A 17,830-nucleotide genomic window follows, 5' to 3' on the forward strand; every position below is an offset into this window, starting at 1 on the left:
CTTGGGAGTTTATTCATGAACACACAACCTGTTGATAGGCTGAGAGGTAACAAAAAGCCTCTGGATGCAATTTCCTGTTTACAAGCACATTAGAAGATGAGTTTGTGCACCACCATGTACAGCAAAAACTGGAAGAACAATTACCAGCCTTCACTTTCTAACACTTCACAAATATTTCATGTTATTCTCTTACATTGCTGATATTGAGAGCGTTGACTTTGGACTGCAGCATGACAGGAGTGTCTGAAGGGAGGGAAATCTGGGTCTTGTCTTTATCCCAGGCTTCACGATACAGACGCTGAGGAGAAAGGAAAAATAACGGCAATTCAGAATGGTGAGAAAAAAAAAAACACCGCGAAGAATTCTTCAGTAATTCCAACTTGCAAAACTTCATCATTCCCACCATAGAAACTCTACTCTCCACCAGAAAGAAATGAAATGTGAAAGGGGAGTTTACATCACTGAGCTGCATGGCATTGGTCTTTGCCAGGACAACGTCTGGGGAGTCGGTGATGCTGGTAAACTTCAGCTGCTCCGGCCGCGTGCGGTACAGGCGGTCGTTGAGGATCTCCTGGGCCTTCTTGGCTTTGACCACATCCACAGACCCTTCTGTCAGCCAGCCAATGCCTCGCAGCCATTCCAGGTCGGACTTGTACACGTTCTACAAACAAACCAAGGGTTACTGGCATTGCAGAGGTAACTCTTAGCCCAGAGAGCTGGTGGGCTCTCAGTTCCTGGAGATGCTCAAGACCAGTCTGGATGAGGCCCTGAATAACCAGGTCTAGTGGAAGGTGTCCCTTGCCCATGGCAGGGGGTAGGAATAAGATGGTCTTTTCCAATCCAAACAATTTTGGGATTCTGCAGCTCTAACTCTTAGTGGAGGATGGTTTTTTACGAGCCTTTCCCCAGCTTATTCTCATACTGTTTACACAACAAGCAGCCAGTGACACTGCGTTGTATCAGGTCCTTTCTAGACACAGCACCCCTGATTTGCATAGAAACAAAGATACTTTTAAGACACTGCATTCAAAGCAGGGGCATGACCTGCAAGGAGTTTGAAAGCAAACATTCTAGAGCAGACCAAGAAAACATGGCTTCCCTATGAACTGCCCCAAATATTTCTGGCACCCAGGCTGAAATCCATTGGAAAGGATAAAATAAACATACCAGAACCAACTGCAGGCCCATGAACGTGCATTTGAAAGTATATTTGCCAGTCACTAACAAACAGAGCCTCACACAGCTGCCCTAAAGCTTTCCTACAGTGATTGTCACTCACGTCACTCTGCAGGTCGTAGGCCTGCCGTGCGTGGATCACGTCGTTCTGGTCAGGAAGGCAGGTCCACTGGTGCAGGTACTGCCTGTAGTCAATGTCACTGACCAGGGTCTGGCACTCCTTGGCTGCCTGCACTGACAGGGCATCCACAGGGATGTGGATCTGGGTCTTGGAATCATTGTAGGCCTTCTTGTAGAGGCGGTCGTTCTGCAGGGCCATGGCGCGCGCGGCCTGCGCCAGCTTGGGGTCATCCTTGGCACTGGGGCACCCGATGTAGTGGCCTTTCTGCTTCTCGTGGGTTTCTTTGTACTTGTACTAGAAACACAAACAGAAGTGAACCTGGGATGGAGGTGCCATAATTTCCTATTGCTACTGATCACAAAAATGCATTTCTGGTTTGTAAGGGAACTGAAAATAAATGTAAAGGAAGAACATACATCACTCGCAATATCTCTTGATGCTTTTGCAGTTTTGATTGGAATTGCATCAGCTCTCATGTCATAACCCTTCTTTTTGGCATCTTCCCAGGCTTGTATATAAAGTTTCTACACAAGAGAAGACAGAAAATGGCTTATCAATATTCTGAAAGATGGGATTTCTACATTTCATAATTGTCTCTTGAATTTTTCATGAATGTGTGTTTCAGAACATCTTTATGATTAAAGAAATGCTGACTTAACTCTGAATTTCCACTAGTTCAGTAAATTTTTGAATGTCCTTACTTTGCTAACGTTGGCTGCATTGGCCTTTGCTAACAGAATGTCTGGTGTGTCAGGCATGACATGGATGGACTTCTTGTCTGCATCCCAGGCTTCTGTGTACAAGCGCTGCAAGAGAGGAAAACAGCCCTTTACAAAAAGTTCTTTATGAAAATATTTTACAATTACAATTATTTTACTAACTGCTGGGGGTAGTTCCAGTAAGCTCTAATACCCTGACACAGCAAAGTTTCTCTCTGAACAGTTCAACAAGGAAAACTTTGTCCTTCCTCATTATTTCTCACGTTAAGCTGGTGCAGCAAATGATAGATTTTGGATTGTGGAGAAACAGCCATAGGAGGAAAAGTGTATTAATTATTCTGTATAAGTTGTTTGATTATGTTTGTTATAAAGGAGAAGGTACTTAGTGACTTTCACCCTCCAGATCTGAGATATGTTGCACAAGTTTCACATCCAGAGAACTTCAGGTGTTTCCTCATCACTTGTTCATCATGAAGTATTATTCTTGGAAAAATCTGTGATTTCAGGGACTTTTGCCAGTAGATTTTTGCCAACTGCTCACTTCAGACTGAGCCCTAAGATAACAGCTTTCCTGTACAATGGCTGAATTTGGACATTAATTTTCTCTTAAATCCACAATTTTTTTAATTTTTCACCTCATGAACAAGTTCTACTAACTGGCAGTACCACCCTCACCTTGTTCATGATCTCAGCATTTTGCTTGGCTAAGACCATGGCCAAGGAATCGGTCACACTGGTGAATTTGATTTTGTCCGCAGGCTGCCGATACTTCCTGTCACTGAGGATTTCTCCAGCTTTCTTGGCTTTCTCAACCTCCAAGGAGCCAATAGGAACCCATCCAATGCCTCTCAGCCATTCCAGGTCTGATTTGTAAACAGCCTGAAAAAATTTGAAACTTTGTTATATATGGGCAAGTGTGATCAAATATTAAAATTAAGATAAACAAGCACATACAATATGAACAACTGTGTATGTTTCTGAGGATATGGTTCTGAAAACAATTGTTTTTGAAGATTTAGTAAAATAATTATTAAATAAGAGAAATAAAAGAGGTATTGGAGCACAATGCTAGTATCAGAGTAACACACAATTTATACCTCAGGCTAAGGACTGAAAAAATAGGATAAAACATGAGTTTGAAGAAAGAATTGAAAGAATGAAAGAATGAAAACATTTCAACAAATCTGATGCAAGCGACTAGAGGCTTATTATCCATATTCTAAAAATTAGATTGCGCAAGACTTAATTCCGTATTACAGAATTATTGTATTACAGAATTACTGTGTTACAGAAATGCTGTGTTACAGAAATGCTGTGTTACAAATTTAAGGATTTGCTCACATCACTCTGCAGGTCATAGGCTTGCTTGGCATGGATCACATCGTTCTGGTCGGGCAGACAGATCCACTGGTGCAGGTAGTGCCGGTAGTCGGCGTCGCTCACCAGCTGCTGGCATTTCTTGGCCAACACAATTCCCAGCATGTCCACGGGGCTGCTGAACCTTGTCTTGGACTTCTCAAAGTCCTTCTTGTACTCCCTGTCACTCTGGATCTTGGCCACGTGCATCGACCACATCATCTTGGGGTCATCCTCGATGTTCCTGGCCCCGATGTGGTGGCCCAGCTGTTTGCGATACCCTTCCTTGTACTTGTACTGCAGGACAAAAAATCCATATATATATTTATATATTTTATCCTTTTGTAAGACAAAGCATTTAAATAGATTTCTTGGTAGAAAAACAAAGAGCACTAAAATCTGTTATCCTCTGTCTCTTAGTGATATTGCCTAATCCTTGAAACAAAACCTGTCCCAGTTATTGCAGAGTTTTTTCTGGCTTTTGTGTTTTGCATTTCAATGTGACACTGAAACAGAATTCTTTCTTTCCTCCAGAAAAGATAAGCATTTAAACTTTTAGAATTTATTTACTTACATATCTCTTCTGGGGACAGATTTTAAAGGACTTCCTATTTTGAACCAGAAATTATCTTGACAAACTCTAGCATAAACTCCTACATCTTTTTGTTCATCCTACTTTAACATCCATGAAGAGCAATGGGGGGCATATAAATAATCTTCATATTATTATATTTATTCATTACTGTGATACATAACTCATACAAAAATTACTGGGTATCCATTTTTTTTGTGCACTTAAGGCATGTGGTAGAATCACTACAAAAACAAATTTCTATGTTATCTATTTTGTGAAATGTGACATTAGCAAATAAGTGAACAAAGATTCTGATTCTCTTCCATTACCAAATCCATACAGAATGAGAACAAAGCCTGCTCACCTCACTGGCAATCTCCCTGGAGGCTTTGGCAGACTGAATGGGAATGGCATCAAAACGCAAATCATAGCCCTTCTTCTTTGACTCCTCCAAGGCCAGTTTGTACATTTTCTGTGAGAAAGAGTCATATGTTAGTTTAAAATAACAAAATTCAAAATTGCATTTCAGTTCAGCACAACTAGGCAGTAAAACAAATGGAATCTCTAAAAAATATTATTCATCTTCAGACAATTTAAATACTGTTCTATAGGAAAAAAAAAATTTCAAAGACCTTGGAATTTTATTGTAGACGTTTGGAAAATGGAAATCATTTAGGGAAGGTAAAGATGGGAACATTTAAAAAGCTAAACTACCTATTTCCACAACTTGCTTTAGAAATGATTTCTCATTTATGGGGGATAATATATTCTAAAAGAAAAAATATTTTTTGTGGAAGACCAACTCTGATTTCAGCTCTGGAAATGGCCATGTATGAAAATAAACAACTTGATAATATTTTACCATTAACACAAAATCAAAGGTGATGAAAATTGTACTTATGAGAAACCCTTTAACTGTCTCAGATTTCACCTGCACTCACCTCACTGTAGTTCACTCGGTTCTGTTTGGCCAGCAGGATTTCTGGGGTGTCAGGCATGACATGAATCGAGGTCTTGTCTTTGTTCCAAGCTTCAGTGTACAAACGCTAAAAAATAAAAGAGGAAGAGATTTATAGGACATTCCAAACTAGGTTAATACCTCAATAAACATGGAAAACACATTAACTAAAATGATAGGAAACTGGTCTAGGGGAAATTGTCCCATCCCATGGCAGAAGGTTAGAATAAAATGATCTTTAATGTACCTTCTAACCCAAACCTTATTATGACGCTATGAAATATAGCATGGATATACAGTTATGTGTTAATATGGTAAAAGTAACATAAAAAAAGGGAGAATTAATATGAGGGACTTCAAAAACATTAAGGAAACTGCCACATTGCTTCAGAATAATGAATAAACCAAAGAACTATTAGTGCCCAATGCACACACACCCCAAGAAAAATATTTAAATGTAAAATGCAGAATATTACACAAATTTGAGTCTTCCATGAGCTCATCTTAGAGTTTTGAGTGAAATACCAAGAGCACAAGGATTAAAATGCATCATGCTTGAACTGCAGCATGGCTTGTGGTCAGATGATTCACAGTCCTGCCTCCAGGACTGAGGCAGACACCTCTGATGTGTCACCCAGAGGGATCAGGACTCACCTTGTTCATGATGTCTGCATTCTGCTTGGCCAACACCATCTCCAGGGAATCCGTGACACTGGTGAACTTGATGGTGTCCGGATGCTGGCGGTAAATTTTGTCACTCAGGATCTCCCCTGCTCTCTTGGCTTTCTCAACTTCCAAGGAACCAATTGGGACCCAGCCAACGCCCCGCAGCCATTCCAGGTCAGATTTGTAGCAGTTCTGTTACATTAAAAAAAAAAAATTACATAATTTAATAAAATAACCATCATAATGTATGTTACACAGTGCTTCTTTTCAAAGGGAAAACACCTTCCTATCAGCTCTTCATTCAAACAAATTCAAAGCAGTAAAGAAAATTGTGGAAAAAATAACAGCATTTCACCTACATTAAGGGTGAAACCATTATCCAGCTTTCACAGAATGCTAAATGATAAATAGTCCAAATCCTTGCAAGATTTCATTTAAATATCAGTTAGTTGGTATAACCTCTAGGAGATCTGATGATCAATTAACTGTGAAACTTAAAAAGAAATCTCAAAATGTTGGTTCTACCACATCAGAACAAGATGGCCTGATACAATTATGTAAAATACACTCATTTCTCAGCAAAAATCAAATGCCAGAGAACTCACATCACTCTGGAGCTCATAGGCTTGCTTGGCGTGGATCACATCGTTCTGGTCGGGCAGACAGATCCACTGGTGCAGGTAGTGCCGGTAGTCGGCATCGCTCACCAGCTCCTGGCATTTCTTGGCCAACACAATTCCCAGCATGTCCACAGGGCTGCTGAACCTTGTCTTGGACTTCTCAAAGTCCTTCTTGTACTCCCTGTCACTCTGGATCTTGGCCACGTGCATCGACCACATCATCTTGGGGTCATCCTCGATGTTCCTGGCCCCGATGTGGTGGCCCAGCTGCTTCCGATATCCTTCCTTGTACTTGTACTGAAACAGAAAAGATTAAAAGTTACTTGGTGTATTGAAAAATTAATAAATAGTTCTAGCAGTTTAACACACTCATTAGTTTGTGAAGATAAAAATATTATATAAGCCTTTCTACTCTGGGATTAATTTTCATTTAAGAAACTTTTTGATTAGATATAATTACCTGAGACCTTTCATATAAAACGCTTTCAATTCACTAAATATTTAATGTCACATTCTAACAAGTTTGGTACTTCACATTCTTTTACTACTAAGATGAAATTGTAAATATTAACTTACTTAACAAATATTTTTGAAAACTCCTTGATTAAGACTACATGATTTTCTCTGTATACAAAGAGTTGAAATATCAAACTTGAGAGAAAATGGAGCATAAAATCTGTTATCCTTCATCTCAAGTGATGCTGCCTTATCAGAAGCACAAGCTATCATAGTCATTATATAGTTTATCCCAGTTTTTATGTTCAGACATCTTGAATTTCCTTATGACACTTGAACAGAAATATTGTTTGAATCAGAAATTAACCTGACAAACTCTATCATTGGTTCATACACCTTTTTGATCATGCTGCTTGAATATCCATGGACATCAACAGAAGTATTGCAGGGGGCATATTAATAATCTTCACATTATTATATTTCTTTATTTTTGTGATATGTTCCTCATGATAAAAATACTGGCTCCCCCTTTCTTCCATACACTAAAGGCAATGTAGTGGAATCATTACAAAGAGTCATTATGAAAATATATTTCTATATTATCTATTCTATGAAGTATGACAGTAGAAAACCTTATGATTATTTCCACTCCCAGAACCATAGAGAAATGAGAACAAAGCCTCTCACCTCACTGGCAATCTCCCTGGAGGCTTTGGCAGACTGAATGGGAATGGCATCAAAACGCAAATCATAGCCCTTCTTCTTTGACTCCTCCAAGGCCAGTTTGTACATTTTCTGTGAGAAAAAAAAATCACAATCTAGTTTCAAAAACAAAATTGCATTTCAGATGAGCACATCGGAGTATTCAAGTCCCTAAACAATATTGTTGATTTTCAGGCATCTTAAACATCTTCAGCCCAGCTCTACATTCACTGGAAAATAAAAAACTGCAGATTTCAAAGACCTTGTAATTTTATTGTAGATGCTTGGAAAATAGAAATCATTTAGGGAAGGCAAAGCAAAACTAGTTATTTTCATACATTGCTGTAGAAATGATTTCTAGTTTATGTGGGATAATATATTTCAATAGCCCAATTAGATATCCAGGAGTTCAATTTCTGGAGCAACTCTGATTTCAAACCATTTGTGAAAATAAAAAACCTGGCAATATTTTACCATTAGCTAAAAGTCAGGGATGACAAAAGCATACTTGTCAGAAGTACAAGTTAATTGTCTCAGATCTCAGCTGCACTCACCTCACTGTAGTTCACTCGGTTCTGTTTGGCCAGCAGGATTTCTGGGGTGTCAGGCATGACATGAATCGAGGTCTTGTCTTTGTTCCAAGCTTCAGTGTACAAACGCTAGAAAAGAAAACAGGAAGAGATTGATATGGCATTCCAAACCAGGCTAATATTTCAATAATCAGGGAAAACATAGACCACACCAAATGAAAATATAGGAAATGTAACAGGGATAATCAGTTAAGAAATTAGGAAGAGATAGTATTAAAAAAAAGAGGATTGACTTGTGGAAATGTAACAATACTTAACACCACATTGATTAAGGAGAAGGAATAAACCAATGAGCATTGCTTGTGGTCAGATCATTCCCAGTCCTGCCTCCAGGGCTGAGGCACACACCTCTGATGTGTCACCCAGAGGGATCAGAACTCACCTTGTTCATGATGTCTGCGTTCTGCTTGGCCAACACCATCTCCAGGGAATCCGTGACACTGGTGAACTTGATGGTGTCTGGATGCTGGCGGTAAATTTTGTCACTCAGGATCTCCCCTGCTCTCTTGGCTTTCTCAACTTCCAAGGAACCAATTGGGACCCAGCCAATACCCCGCAGCCATTCCAGGTCAGATTTGTAGCAGTTCTGTTAAAAAATAGGAAAAAAATCACCCACACAGGTTATTCTATCAATAACAATAATGCAACTTATAGTGGATAGTTCACCAATAAGTAACCTCACTATCAACAATTAATTGAAATAAATTCAAAGCACAAGATAAAATATAAAAAAACAAGTGCATTTCCACTGCATTAAGGGTGAAACCATTACCCAGTTTTCACAGAATTGTAAATGATAGATAGCAATTCTGGAGTTAGAGGATTTCATTAAAGGATCAATTAGTTAACACATCCTGTTGGAGAGTTCAGTTTCAATCAGCCACAAAATTTAAAAATAAATCTCAAAATGTTGATTCTATCATATCAAAACAAGATGGCCTGATACAATTATGTAAAATATCAAATACATTCCTCAACAAAACTTAAATGTCAGAGAACTCACATCACTCTGGAGCTCGTAGGCTTGCTTGGCGTGGATCACGTCGTTCTGGTCGGGCAGACAGATCCACTGGTGCAGGTAGTGCCGGTAGTCGGCGTCGCTCACCAGCTGCTGGCATTTCTTGGCCAACACTACTCCCAGCATGTCCACGGGGCTGCTGAACCTTGTCTTGGACTTCTCAAAGTCCTTCTTGTACTCCCTGTCACTCTGGATCTTGGCCACGTGCATCGACCACATCATCTTGGGGTCATCCTCGATGTTCCTGGCCCCAATGTGGTGGCCCAGCTGTTTGCGATACCCTTCCTTGTACTTGTACTGAAACACAAACCAAAATATTACATTTCTGTATCACCTATAAATATCAGTCACTCATATTAAATTTTTCTAACAATAACCTTTCCAAACTTATCTATAACCTACCATTAAAAAACCTCCCAAACATTCAAATCAATTCTCATGCTAATAATATTCTAGGACTAAAGTTTTTTGCTATTTGAGTTAGAACCCTAAACAGAAATTTTTTATCATTTTCCTTTTTGAAGAAATGTGCTTTACTATTATTAGTAAGAAATAATCCTGGTCTTATTAAATGCACTTAATCCTTACTACGTATATTGATATACATACTGTAAATACTTATCTACACATATAGGGTTATGAGCTATACAACTATCATGAAAGCAGCATTATATTGTTTTTATAATTATCAACATTTATTTTTTTATACATACATGATAATTTACTTGCAAAAATCTATTACTTAAGGCCACAGCTTAACTGCAGTGCCTTTTCCAGGATCCAGCTGATAATTTTCAGGTTTCAGAGGAGAGATGTCAACACAGAAAGAAACAAAAAGTTAGATTCTTACATCACTGGCAATTTGCCTGGATGCTTTGGCTGCTTGGATGGGGATGGCATCAGCTCTCAAATCATAGCCTTTCTTCTTTGAATCTTCCATGGCCTGTCTGTATTGTTTCTAGATGAAGAATTAAACAATGGGACTCAGGTAAGTTCCATATGTTATAGTCTATGCAAAACAAATTGCTTGGAAGTAGATCTAATAATTGGGTTTAGATTTATTACACCCAGTTTTATCTACCTTTAACTCAAAATCTCAGATCAGTAGCTGATACAAATTCATGTCAAAGGAAGACCTTTGCTAAACACACTTGTTAATTAATTTTTACTTTACTGTTTTAAATAATGTAACACTGATTGCAATTTAGAGCTAAACTTTTCTTCCATACAAATGGAGTAAAACTTTTTAAAACCACTGACATGGCTTACTGATGTGAACGTGTTTGCCTAAAATAATGTTGAACACTGGCATCACACCTTTTCGGAATTACACTAGTAATTACCTTTCTGGTATTAATTTTTGCATTCCCAACATTATGCACACTGGCAGAAATGACTCCCCAAAAATTCAGGGGAAACACACAACTTGTGGGGAATTTATAGAATTTCTTCTCACCAGTGCTCACTCTTCTATGTATGCACTACTACAAATACGCAAACAATATTTTTAACTGACAATTTTTTTGATAAATATGAGAGTTACTTAAGGAAACTGATAGTGCCACCTCTAGGAGGTTTCCTAGAACATTCCTGATCCAGCCATTTGGGGCAGTTACATTTGAAGAGCTCCCACACTCACCAGACTGTAGTTCTTCTTATTCTCTCTTGCCAGTGTGATTTCAGGCGTGTCAGGCATGATGTGGATTTGTGTCTTGTCTTTATCCCAGGCCTCAGTGTACAAACGCTGCAGGAGAAACACAGCAGAGTATTTGGAGACATTCACAATTGATAATTGTGACAAATTAACTTAGTAATTCTCAAGGAAGATATTATTAAATCAGCTCTTGATGAAAACAAGTTTCCCATTGATTACCAAAAATTGAACTTATATTTTTACAGCCTTACAGTGGTGAAATCTCACAGCACAGGCACAGGTCTGTGGCCCCAGTCCTGTCTCAGGGGTTTAGGCAGACATTGTTGATGAGTTACCTGATTAAATCCAGACTCACCTTGTTCATGGTGTCTGCATTCTGCTTGGCCAACACCATTGGGAGAGAATCTGGGATGCTGGTGAACTTGATGGTGTCCGGGTGCTGGCGGTAAATTTTGTCACTCAGGATCTCCCCTGCCTTCTTGGCCTTTTCAACTTCCAAGGAACCAATTGGGACCCAGCCAATGCCCCGCAGCCATTCCAGGTCAGATTTGTAGCAGTTCTGTTACAAAATATAAAGGCAGCACTTAAAAATTTCCCACTTTATATGTTAATCAGCATTTAAATATATTCAAATTCCCTACTATGAAGGTTGATATGGAGCTAATTCTGATGTTCAGCTGTACATAAACCTTCATAACGCCCTTACATTCAGATTAATTCACTCCGCAAAAGTGAAAAGATACTGAATGAGAGCAGCTACTCTAGTTTATATTCCAAGGAAATTACAAACATTTCAGTAGACCAGAGCTTATCAGCAAGTACTCACATCACTCTGGAGCTCATAGGCTTGCTTGGCATGGATCACATCATTCTGGTCCGGCAGACAAGTCCACTGGTGCAGGTAGTGCCGATAATCAGCATCACTGACCAGTTCCTGGCACTTCTTGGCCAACACCACTCCCAGCATGTCCACAGGGCTGCTGAACCTTGTCTTGGACTTCTCAAAGTCCTTCTTGTACTCCCTGTCACTCTGGATCTTGGCCACGTGCATCGACCACATCATCTTGGGGTCATCCTCGATGTTCCTGGCCCCAATGTGGTGGCCCAGCTGTTTGCGATATCCTTCCTTGTACTTGTACTGTGGACAAAAAAATGTTCACTGAGTGTTAGTTTTGGGGTTTTTATATGACCCCAGTAGCCCCTGTGGAACCACCTCCACAAAACACAGAGGTGAAACCACAGAGACTTTAAAGTGAGAAAAGACTCAGCCCCAGTGTGTGCCACAAAGGCTGCTGTGCACTCACATCACTGGCGATGTCCCGGGAAGCTTTGGCAGACTTGATGGGAATGGCATCTGCCCGCATGTCGTAGCCCTTCTTCTTCTCCTCCTCCATCGCCTGCTTGTACAGTTTCTGCAACAGACACCACCAGGCCCTCAGACAATGCTGCTGCCCAGCCACGGCAGCACCCAGGGACACACACTGCACCCCCAACAACCACTCACCTCGCTGAAGTTCACTTTGTTCTGCTGGGCCAGCAGGATCCCTGGGGTGTCCGGCATGATGTGGATGCTGGTTTTGTCCTTCTCCCAGGCTGAGATGTACGAGCGCTGGAAACAACAGGAAACAAGAGCACACAGGGTTAGGGAAACAAACTCAATGAGAAAATCAGCTCTGTGAACCATATAAAGAGGCCTCTACTTTGAACTGACTCCAGAATCCCTGCCCTTTCCCCAAACCTTTCTAATGCTTTACCCTTTTCCACACTGTGCCCCATTACAGCTCCAACCAGGGAAACAAAAATTTAATCTCATACAAGGAATACAAATCCATGGCAAGAGGGATTGCCTCCCCTTGCACAACCTGGGTGTTGGAAGGACATAAAACAGCACCCTGACAAGGTAAGGTGCTCATTGTCTTCAGGATGCAAACACAAGGAAATCTCACTTGGTCCATGATTTGGGAGTTGTGCTTTGCCAGCACCATGGGCATCGAGTCAGGAAGGCTGGTGAATTTGATGGTGTCTGGGTGCTGACGATACTTCTTGTCACTCAGGATCTCACTCGCTCTCTTGTTCTTCTCAGCATCCAGTGATCCAATTGGGGACCAGCCAATGCCCCTCAGCCACTGCAGGTCAGACTTGTACACGTTCTGGAAGGACAGGAAAGGACACAAAGCAACTTAGCAAATTCCTTACTCCAAGCAACCTCATCTCCTACCATGGGAAGCTCCACTTAATGGAACACGTTCCACTAGGTCAACCCACCAGCTCGTGCCACAAAAGGGACTCTGGATAAGCTGGGGTCCCAAAAACCCGTCTCTCTGCCCCTGCAACATCACAAGAGGCTACCAAGCAATCCACAAATCTTCTACCTATACCTCCTAGGTATTGCCAGTAAAGTCCTACACCATTTCTAAATCTGCATCTGGCAGAGACATTGGAGGAGGCTTTGATATCATATCCTAAGGCTCTTCACACCACTCTCAGCTGCACAATTTTTAACCACTGCAAACTCTTGGTTCTCCAGAAAAAAAAGGATTTTAATTCCTTTGACCTTCCTACACCACACAGACTTCCTCAAAAAGAATAGACAAAGCAAGGCTGTGACACAGACAATAAGGAACAACTCACATCACTCTGCAGGTCATACACTGTCTTGGCATGGACAACATCGTTCTGGTCCGGCAGGCACGTCCAGCGGTGCAGAGGGTGCCGGTAATCAGCATCACTGACCAGCTCCTGGCATTTCTTGGCCAACACCACTCCCAGCATGTCCACAGGGCTGCTGAAGTGGGTTTTGGACTTCTCAAAGGCTTTCTTGTACTCCCTGTCACTCTGGATCTTGGCCACGTGCATCGACCACATCATCTTGGGGTCATCCTCGATGTTCCTGGCCCCAATGTGGTGGCCCAGCTGTTTGCGATATCCTTCCTTGTACTTGTACTATGGACAAAAAAATGTTCACTGAGTGTTAGTTTTGGGGTTTTTATGTGGCCAAGACCCCTGCAGCACCACCTCCACAAAACACAGAGGTGAAACCACAGAGACTTTAAAGTGAGAAAAGACTCAGCCCCAGTGTGTGCCACAAGGGCTGCTGTGCACTCACATCACTGGCGATGTCCCGGGAAGCTTTGGCAGACTTGATGGGAATGGCATCTGCCCGCATGTCGTAGCCCTTCTTCTTCTCCTCCTCCATCGCCTGCTTGTACAGTTTCTGCAACAGACACCACCAGGCCCTCAGACAATGCTGCTGCCCAGCCACGGCAGCACCCAGGGACACACACTGCACCCCCAACAACCACTCACCTCGCTGAAGTTCACTTTGTTCTGCTGGGCCAGCAGGATCCCTGGGGTGTCCGGCATGATGTGGATGCTGGTTTTGTCCTTCTCCCAGGCTGAGATGTACGAGCGCTGGAAACAACAGGAAACAAGAGCACACAGGGTTAGGGAAACAAACTCAATGAGAAAATCAGCTCTGTGAACCATATAAAGAGGCCTCTGCTTTGAATTGACTCAGGAACCCCTGCCCTTTCCCCAAACCTTTCTAATGCTTCACCCTTTTCTTTTCCACACTGTACCTCTTTACTACTCCAACCACACAAAAAAAGAGTTTTATCTCAAACAAGGAGCATAAATCCCTAAGGCAAGAGGGATTTTCCCCTTGCATAACCTGGGCCTTGGAAGGACATAGAACAACATCCTGAGAAAGGAACCTGCTCATTCCCTTCAGAATGCAAACAGAAAGAAATCTTACTTGGTCCATGATTTGGGAGTTGTGCTTTGCCAGCACCATGGGCATCGAGTCAGGAAGGCTGGTGAATTTGATGGTGTCTGGGTGCTGACGATACTTCTTGTCACTCAGGATCTCACTCGCTCTCTTGTTCTTCTCAACGTCCAGTGATCCAATTGGGGACCAGCCAATGCCCCTCAGCCACTGTAGGTCAGACTTGTACACGTTCTAGAAGGAGAGGAGAGGACACAAACAACTTAGCAAATTCTTCACTCCAACCAACCTCATCTCCTAGCACAGTACCTTCTACCAAATGGAACATGTTTCCCTGGGTCAACCCACCAGACACCAGGAGTGGGACTCCCATGAAGATCAGCGCCCCACACCTGGCTCCCCACTCCTGCAACAGCACAAGTACCCACCAAAGAATTCACCACCCACCCTCTCTATCATCTCAGTATCCCAGCAAAGACCTTCTCTATTTGATATTCTATAGGTGGCAGAGGCATGAGAGGTGTGTTACATCACCCAGGACCCTCTGTACAATGTACCTTCACGCAGAGCTTGCCACTGCCACTCTTGGTCCTCCAAAGGCAAATATTTTACCCTGCTGCCCTTCCCCTGCCCTACTGTACAAAAGGTCTCAGACACAACTCTCCCCATAAAATGTTCATGGCAAGAAAGGATTCCTCTGTGGTCATGAAGCATGACCCCACACAAACATCATCACTGAATGCCCACGTTAAGAAGTGCCACAACACAATATCAGTCCCTCAGAATCAGCCAAGAATTATTATTCCAACAAGAACCTCTTCCAGCAGAGGAACAGAATACAAGACTACATGAGAGACTTGCGTTAGCAACACAGCCAGCAAAGAACAACTCACATCACTCTGCAGGTCGTACACTGTCTTGGCATGGACAACATCGTTCTGGTCCGGCAGGCACGTCCAGCGGTGCAGAGGGTGCCGGTAATCAGCATCACTGACCAGCTCCTGGCATTTCTTGGCCAACACCACTCCCAGCATGTCCACAGGGCTGCTGAAGTGGGTTTTGGACTTCTCAAAGGCTTTCTTGTACTCCCTGTCACTCTGGATCTTGGCCACGTGCATCGACCACATCATCTTGGGGTCATCCTCGATGTTCCTGGCCCCAATGTGGTGGCCCAGCTGTTTGCGATACCCTTCCTTGTACTTGTACTATGGACAAAAAAATGTTCACTGAGTGTTAGTTTTGGGGTTTTTTATGTGGCCAAGACCCCTGCAGCACCACCTCCACAAAACACAGAGGTGAAACCACAGAGATTTTAAACTGAGAAAAGAATTAAGTCCCAGTGTGTGCCACAAGGGCTGCTGTGCACTCACATCACTGGCGATGTCCCGGGAAGCTTTGGCAGACTTGATGGGAATGGCATCTGCCCGCATGTCGTAGCCCTTCTTCTTCTCCTCCTCCATCGCCTGCTTGTACAGTTTCTGCAACAGACACCACCAGGCCCTCAGACAATGCTGCTGCCCAGCCACGGCAGCACCCAGGGACACACACTGCACCCCCAACAACCACTCACCTCGCTGAAGTTCACTTTGTTCTGCTGGGCCAGCAGGATCCCAGGGGTGTCTGGCATGATGTGGATGCTGGTTTTGTCCTTCTCCCAGGCTGAGATGTACGAGCGCTGGGAAAGGAGGACAAGAGGAAACAACAACACAGAGGTTTAGGGAAACAAACTCAATGAGAAAGTCAGGTCCACAAACCAAAGGAAGGAGTCTGTAATTTGCACTGACTCAGTAAGACCTTTGCTATCCCCAAACCTTTCTAATATTTCAACCAATTTTTTCCACACTGTACTTCATTACATCTCCAAAAGAGTGTTTTATCTCAAACAAGGAACATAAATCCCAGAAGCAAGAGGATGCAATATCTCCCCCTGAACAACCCAGGCCATGGGAGGACAGAGAACAACATCCTGGGAAAGGAAGGTGCTCGTTGCCTTCAGGATGCAAACACAAAGAAAACTCACGTGGTCCATGATTTGGGAGTTGTGCTTTGCCAGCACCATGGGCATCGAGTCAGGAAGGCTGGTGAATTTGATGGTGTCTGGGTGCTGACGATACTTCTTGTCACTCAGGATCTCACTCGCTCTCTTGTTCTTCTCAACGTCCAGTGATCCAATTGGGGACCAGCCAATGCCCCTCAGCCACTGTAGGTCAGACTTGTACACGTTCTAGAAGGAGAGGAGAGGAAAAAACCAGCTCAGCAACCTCCTCACTCCAAGCAACCTCATCTCCTACCATGGGAAGCTCCTCTTAATGGAACACATTCCACTGAGTCAACCCACCAGCCTCCCATTCAGTGGCTGTGCCCATCTCCTACCCATCGTCGTGGCTCTTCATACCATTTTCATCTGCACCCAAGACTTGCCAACTCGGTTCTCCAGAAGATAAGGGTTTCAATCTGTTGCCCATCCCCTGCCACACAGACCCCTCCTTCAAAACTAGAACAGAACCCAGGATAGTCCACCCAAGGCTGGCACTCAGTCAGTAAAGAACAACTCACATCACTCTGCAGGTCATACACTGTCTTGGCATGGACAACATCGTTCTGGTCCGGCAGGCACGTCCAGCGGTGCAGAGGGTGCCGGTAATCAGCATCGCTGACCAGCTCCTGGCATTTCTTGGCCAACACCACTCCCAGCATGTCCACAGGGCTGCTGAAGTGGGTTTTGGACTTCTCAAAGGCTTTCTTGTACTCCCTGTCACTCTGGATCTTGGCCACATGCATCGACCACATCATCTTGGGGTCATCCTCGATGTTTCTGGCCCCAATGTGGTGGCCCAGCTGTTTGCGATACCCTTCCTTGTACTTGTACTGCAGGAAAAAACAGTATGCACTGACTATTGTTTTAATTTTTTCCACATTCCTAGCAACCCCTGTGGCATCACCTCCAGCCAATTTATCAGCTGAAACCACAGAGAATTTAGAGTGTGAAAGTGTTCAGCTGATGACCTACAGTGTACAGCTAGAAAAGGATCCACACAATATCCTTCTGATAAAACCCACATTTTCCCAAGATTCTCCCTGGCCTATATATTTAGAGCTACTGGTCAGTAAATTAGACAAAGAAAAGTCATTAAATCATTAAAGCTATACCAAAGACCTGAAGTTCAATACCCCCTACATGAAAATAATTTACCAATCTTCAGCACAATGGCCAAATCAACTCTTACTGAAACTACTGAGGGAATAAAATATAACTACATAGAGACTTCTGGGAAAATTAAATAAAGACAGCAAACACATACAGCAATGCAATTTTGTATTAATACCTATGAATACAAAAAATTTGGCTTTTTTTATGCAGCTTTAATTTTTAAATGAAAACTTGGTTTGGGTTTTCTTTCCTCATGCACAGCTCAGCTGTGTAGCTGCAGAGTCAGGCTATGCAGACGGGCAGTACTGAGAGCAGCCCAAACACCTCAGAACTCCAGGTTGTTGC

The 17,830-nt window shown here is 42.6% G+C and overlaps 1 protein-coding gene across 1 annotated transcript in view; it reads right to left on the bottom strand.

Annotated features, from left to right (window-relative positions):
• Positions 1 to 17,830, bottom strand: part of NEB (nebulin) — a 97,147-nt gene that overhangs the window by 55,567 nt on the left and 23,750 nt on the right. Inside the window, exons 38-66 of the mRNA XM_054277607.1 lie at positions 16,891 to 17,202; positions 16,355 to 16,558; positions 15,905 to 16,009; positions 15,705 to 15,812; positions 15,228 to 15,539; positions 14,365 to 14,568; positions 13,917 to 14,021; positions 13,717 to 13,824; positions 13,242 to 13,553; positions 12,557 to 12,760; positions 12,115 to 12,219; positions 11,915 to 12,022; positions 11,437 to 11,748; positions 10,966 to 11,169; positions 10,596 to 10,700; positions 9,807 to 9,914; positions 8,942 to 9,253; positions 8,321 to 8,524; positions 7,903 to 8,007; positions 7,334 to 7,441; positions 6,176 to 6,487; positions 5,559 to 5,762; positions 4,888 to 4,992; positions 4,311 to 4,418; positions 3,358 to 3,669; positions 2,692 to 2,895; positions 1,999 to 2,103; positions 1,714 to 1,821; positions 1,280 to 1,591 (exon numbers count right to left, since the gene is read on the bottom strand). Of these exons, the coding sequence (XP_054133582.1) occupies positions 1,280 to 1,591; positions 1,714 to 1,821; positions 1,999 to 2,103; positions 2,692 to 2,895; positions 3,358 to 3,669; positions 4,311 to 4,418; positions 4,888 to 4,992; positions 5,559 to 5,762; positions 6,176 to 6,487; positions 7,334 to 7,441; positions 7,903 to 8,007; positions 8,321 to 8,524; positions 8,942 to 9,253; positions 9,807 to 9,914; positions 10,596 to 10,700; positions 10,966 to 11,169; positions 11,437 to 11,748; positions 11,915 to 12,022; positions 12,115 to 12,219; positions 12,557 to 12,760; positions 13,242 to 13,553; positions 13,717 to 13,824; positions 13,917 to 14,021; positions 14,365 to 14,568; positions 15,228 to 15,539; positions 15,705 to 15,812; positions 15,905 to 16,009; positions 16,355 to 16,558; positions 16,891 to 17,202 (5,415 nt within the window). The remainder of the gene's footprint in view (positions 1 to 1,279; positions 1,592 to 1,713; positions 1,822 to 1,998; positions 2,104 to 2,691; positions 2,896 to 3,357; positions 3,670 to 4,310; positions 4,419 to 4,887; positions 4,993 to 5,558; positions 5,763 to 6,175; positions 6,488 to 7,333; positions 7,442 to 7,902; positions 8,008 to 8,320; positions 8,525 to 8,941; positions 9,254 to 9,806; positions 9,915 to 10,595; positions 10,701 to 10,965; positions 11,170 to 11,436; positions 11,749 to 11,914; positions 12,023 to 12,114; positions 12,220 to 12,556; positions 12,761 to 13,241; positions 13,554 to 13,716; positions 13,825 to 13,916; positions 14,022 to 14,364; positions 14,569 to 15,227; positions 15,540 to 15,704; positions 15,813 to 15,904; positions 16,010 to 16,354; positions 16,559 to 16,890; positions 17,203 to 17,830) is intronic.

This window comes from Melozone crissalis, unplaced genomic scaffold (genome assembly GCF_028551555.1).
Source record: "Melozone crissalis strain CALT ecotype California unplaced genomic scaffold, PUWL_Pcris_2 ptg000023l_1, whole genome shotgun sequence".
NCBI classification, from domain to species: domain Eukaryota; kingdom Metazoa; phylum Chordata; class Aves; order Passeriformes; family Passerellidae; genus Melozone; species Melozone crissalis.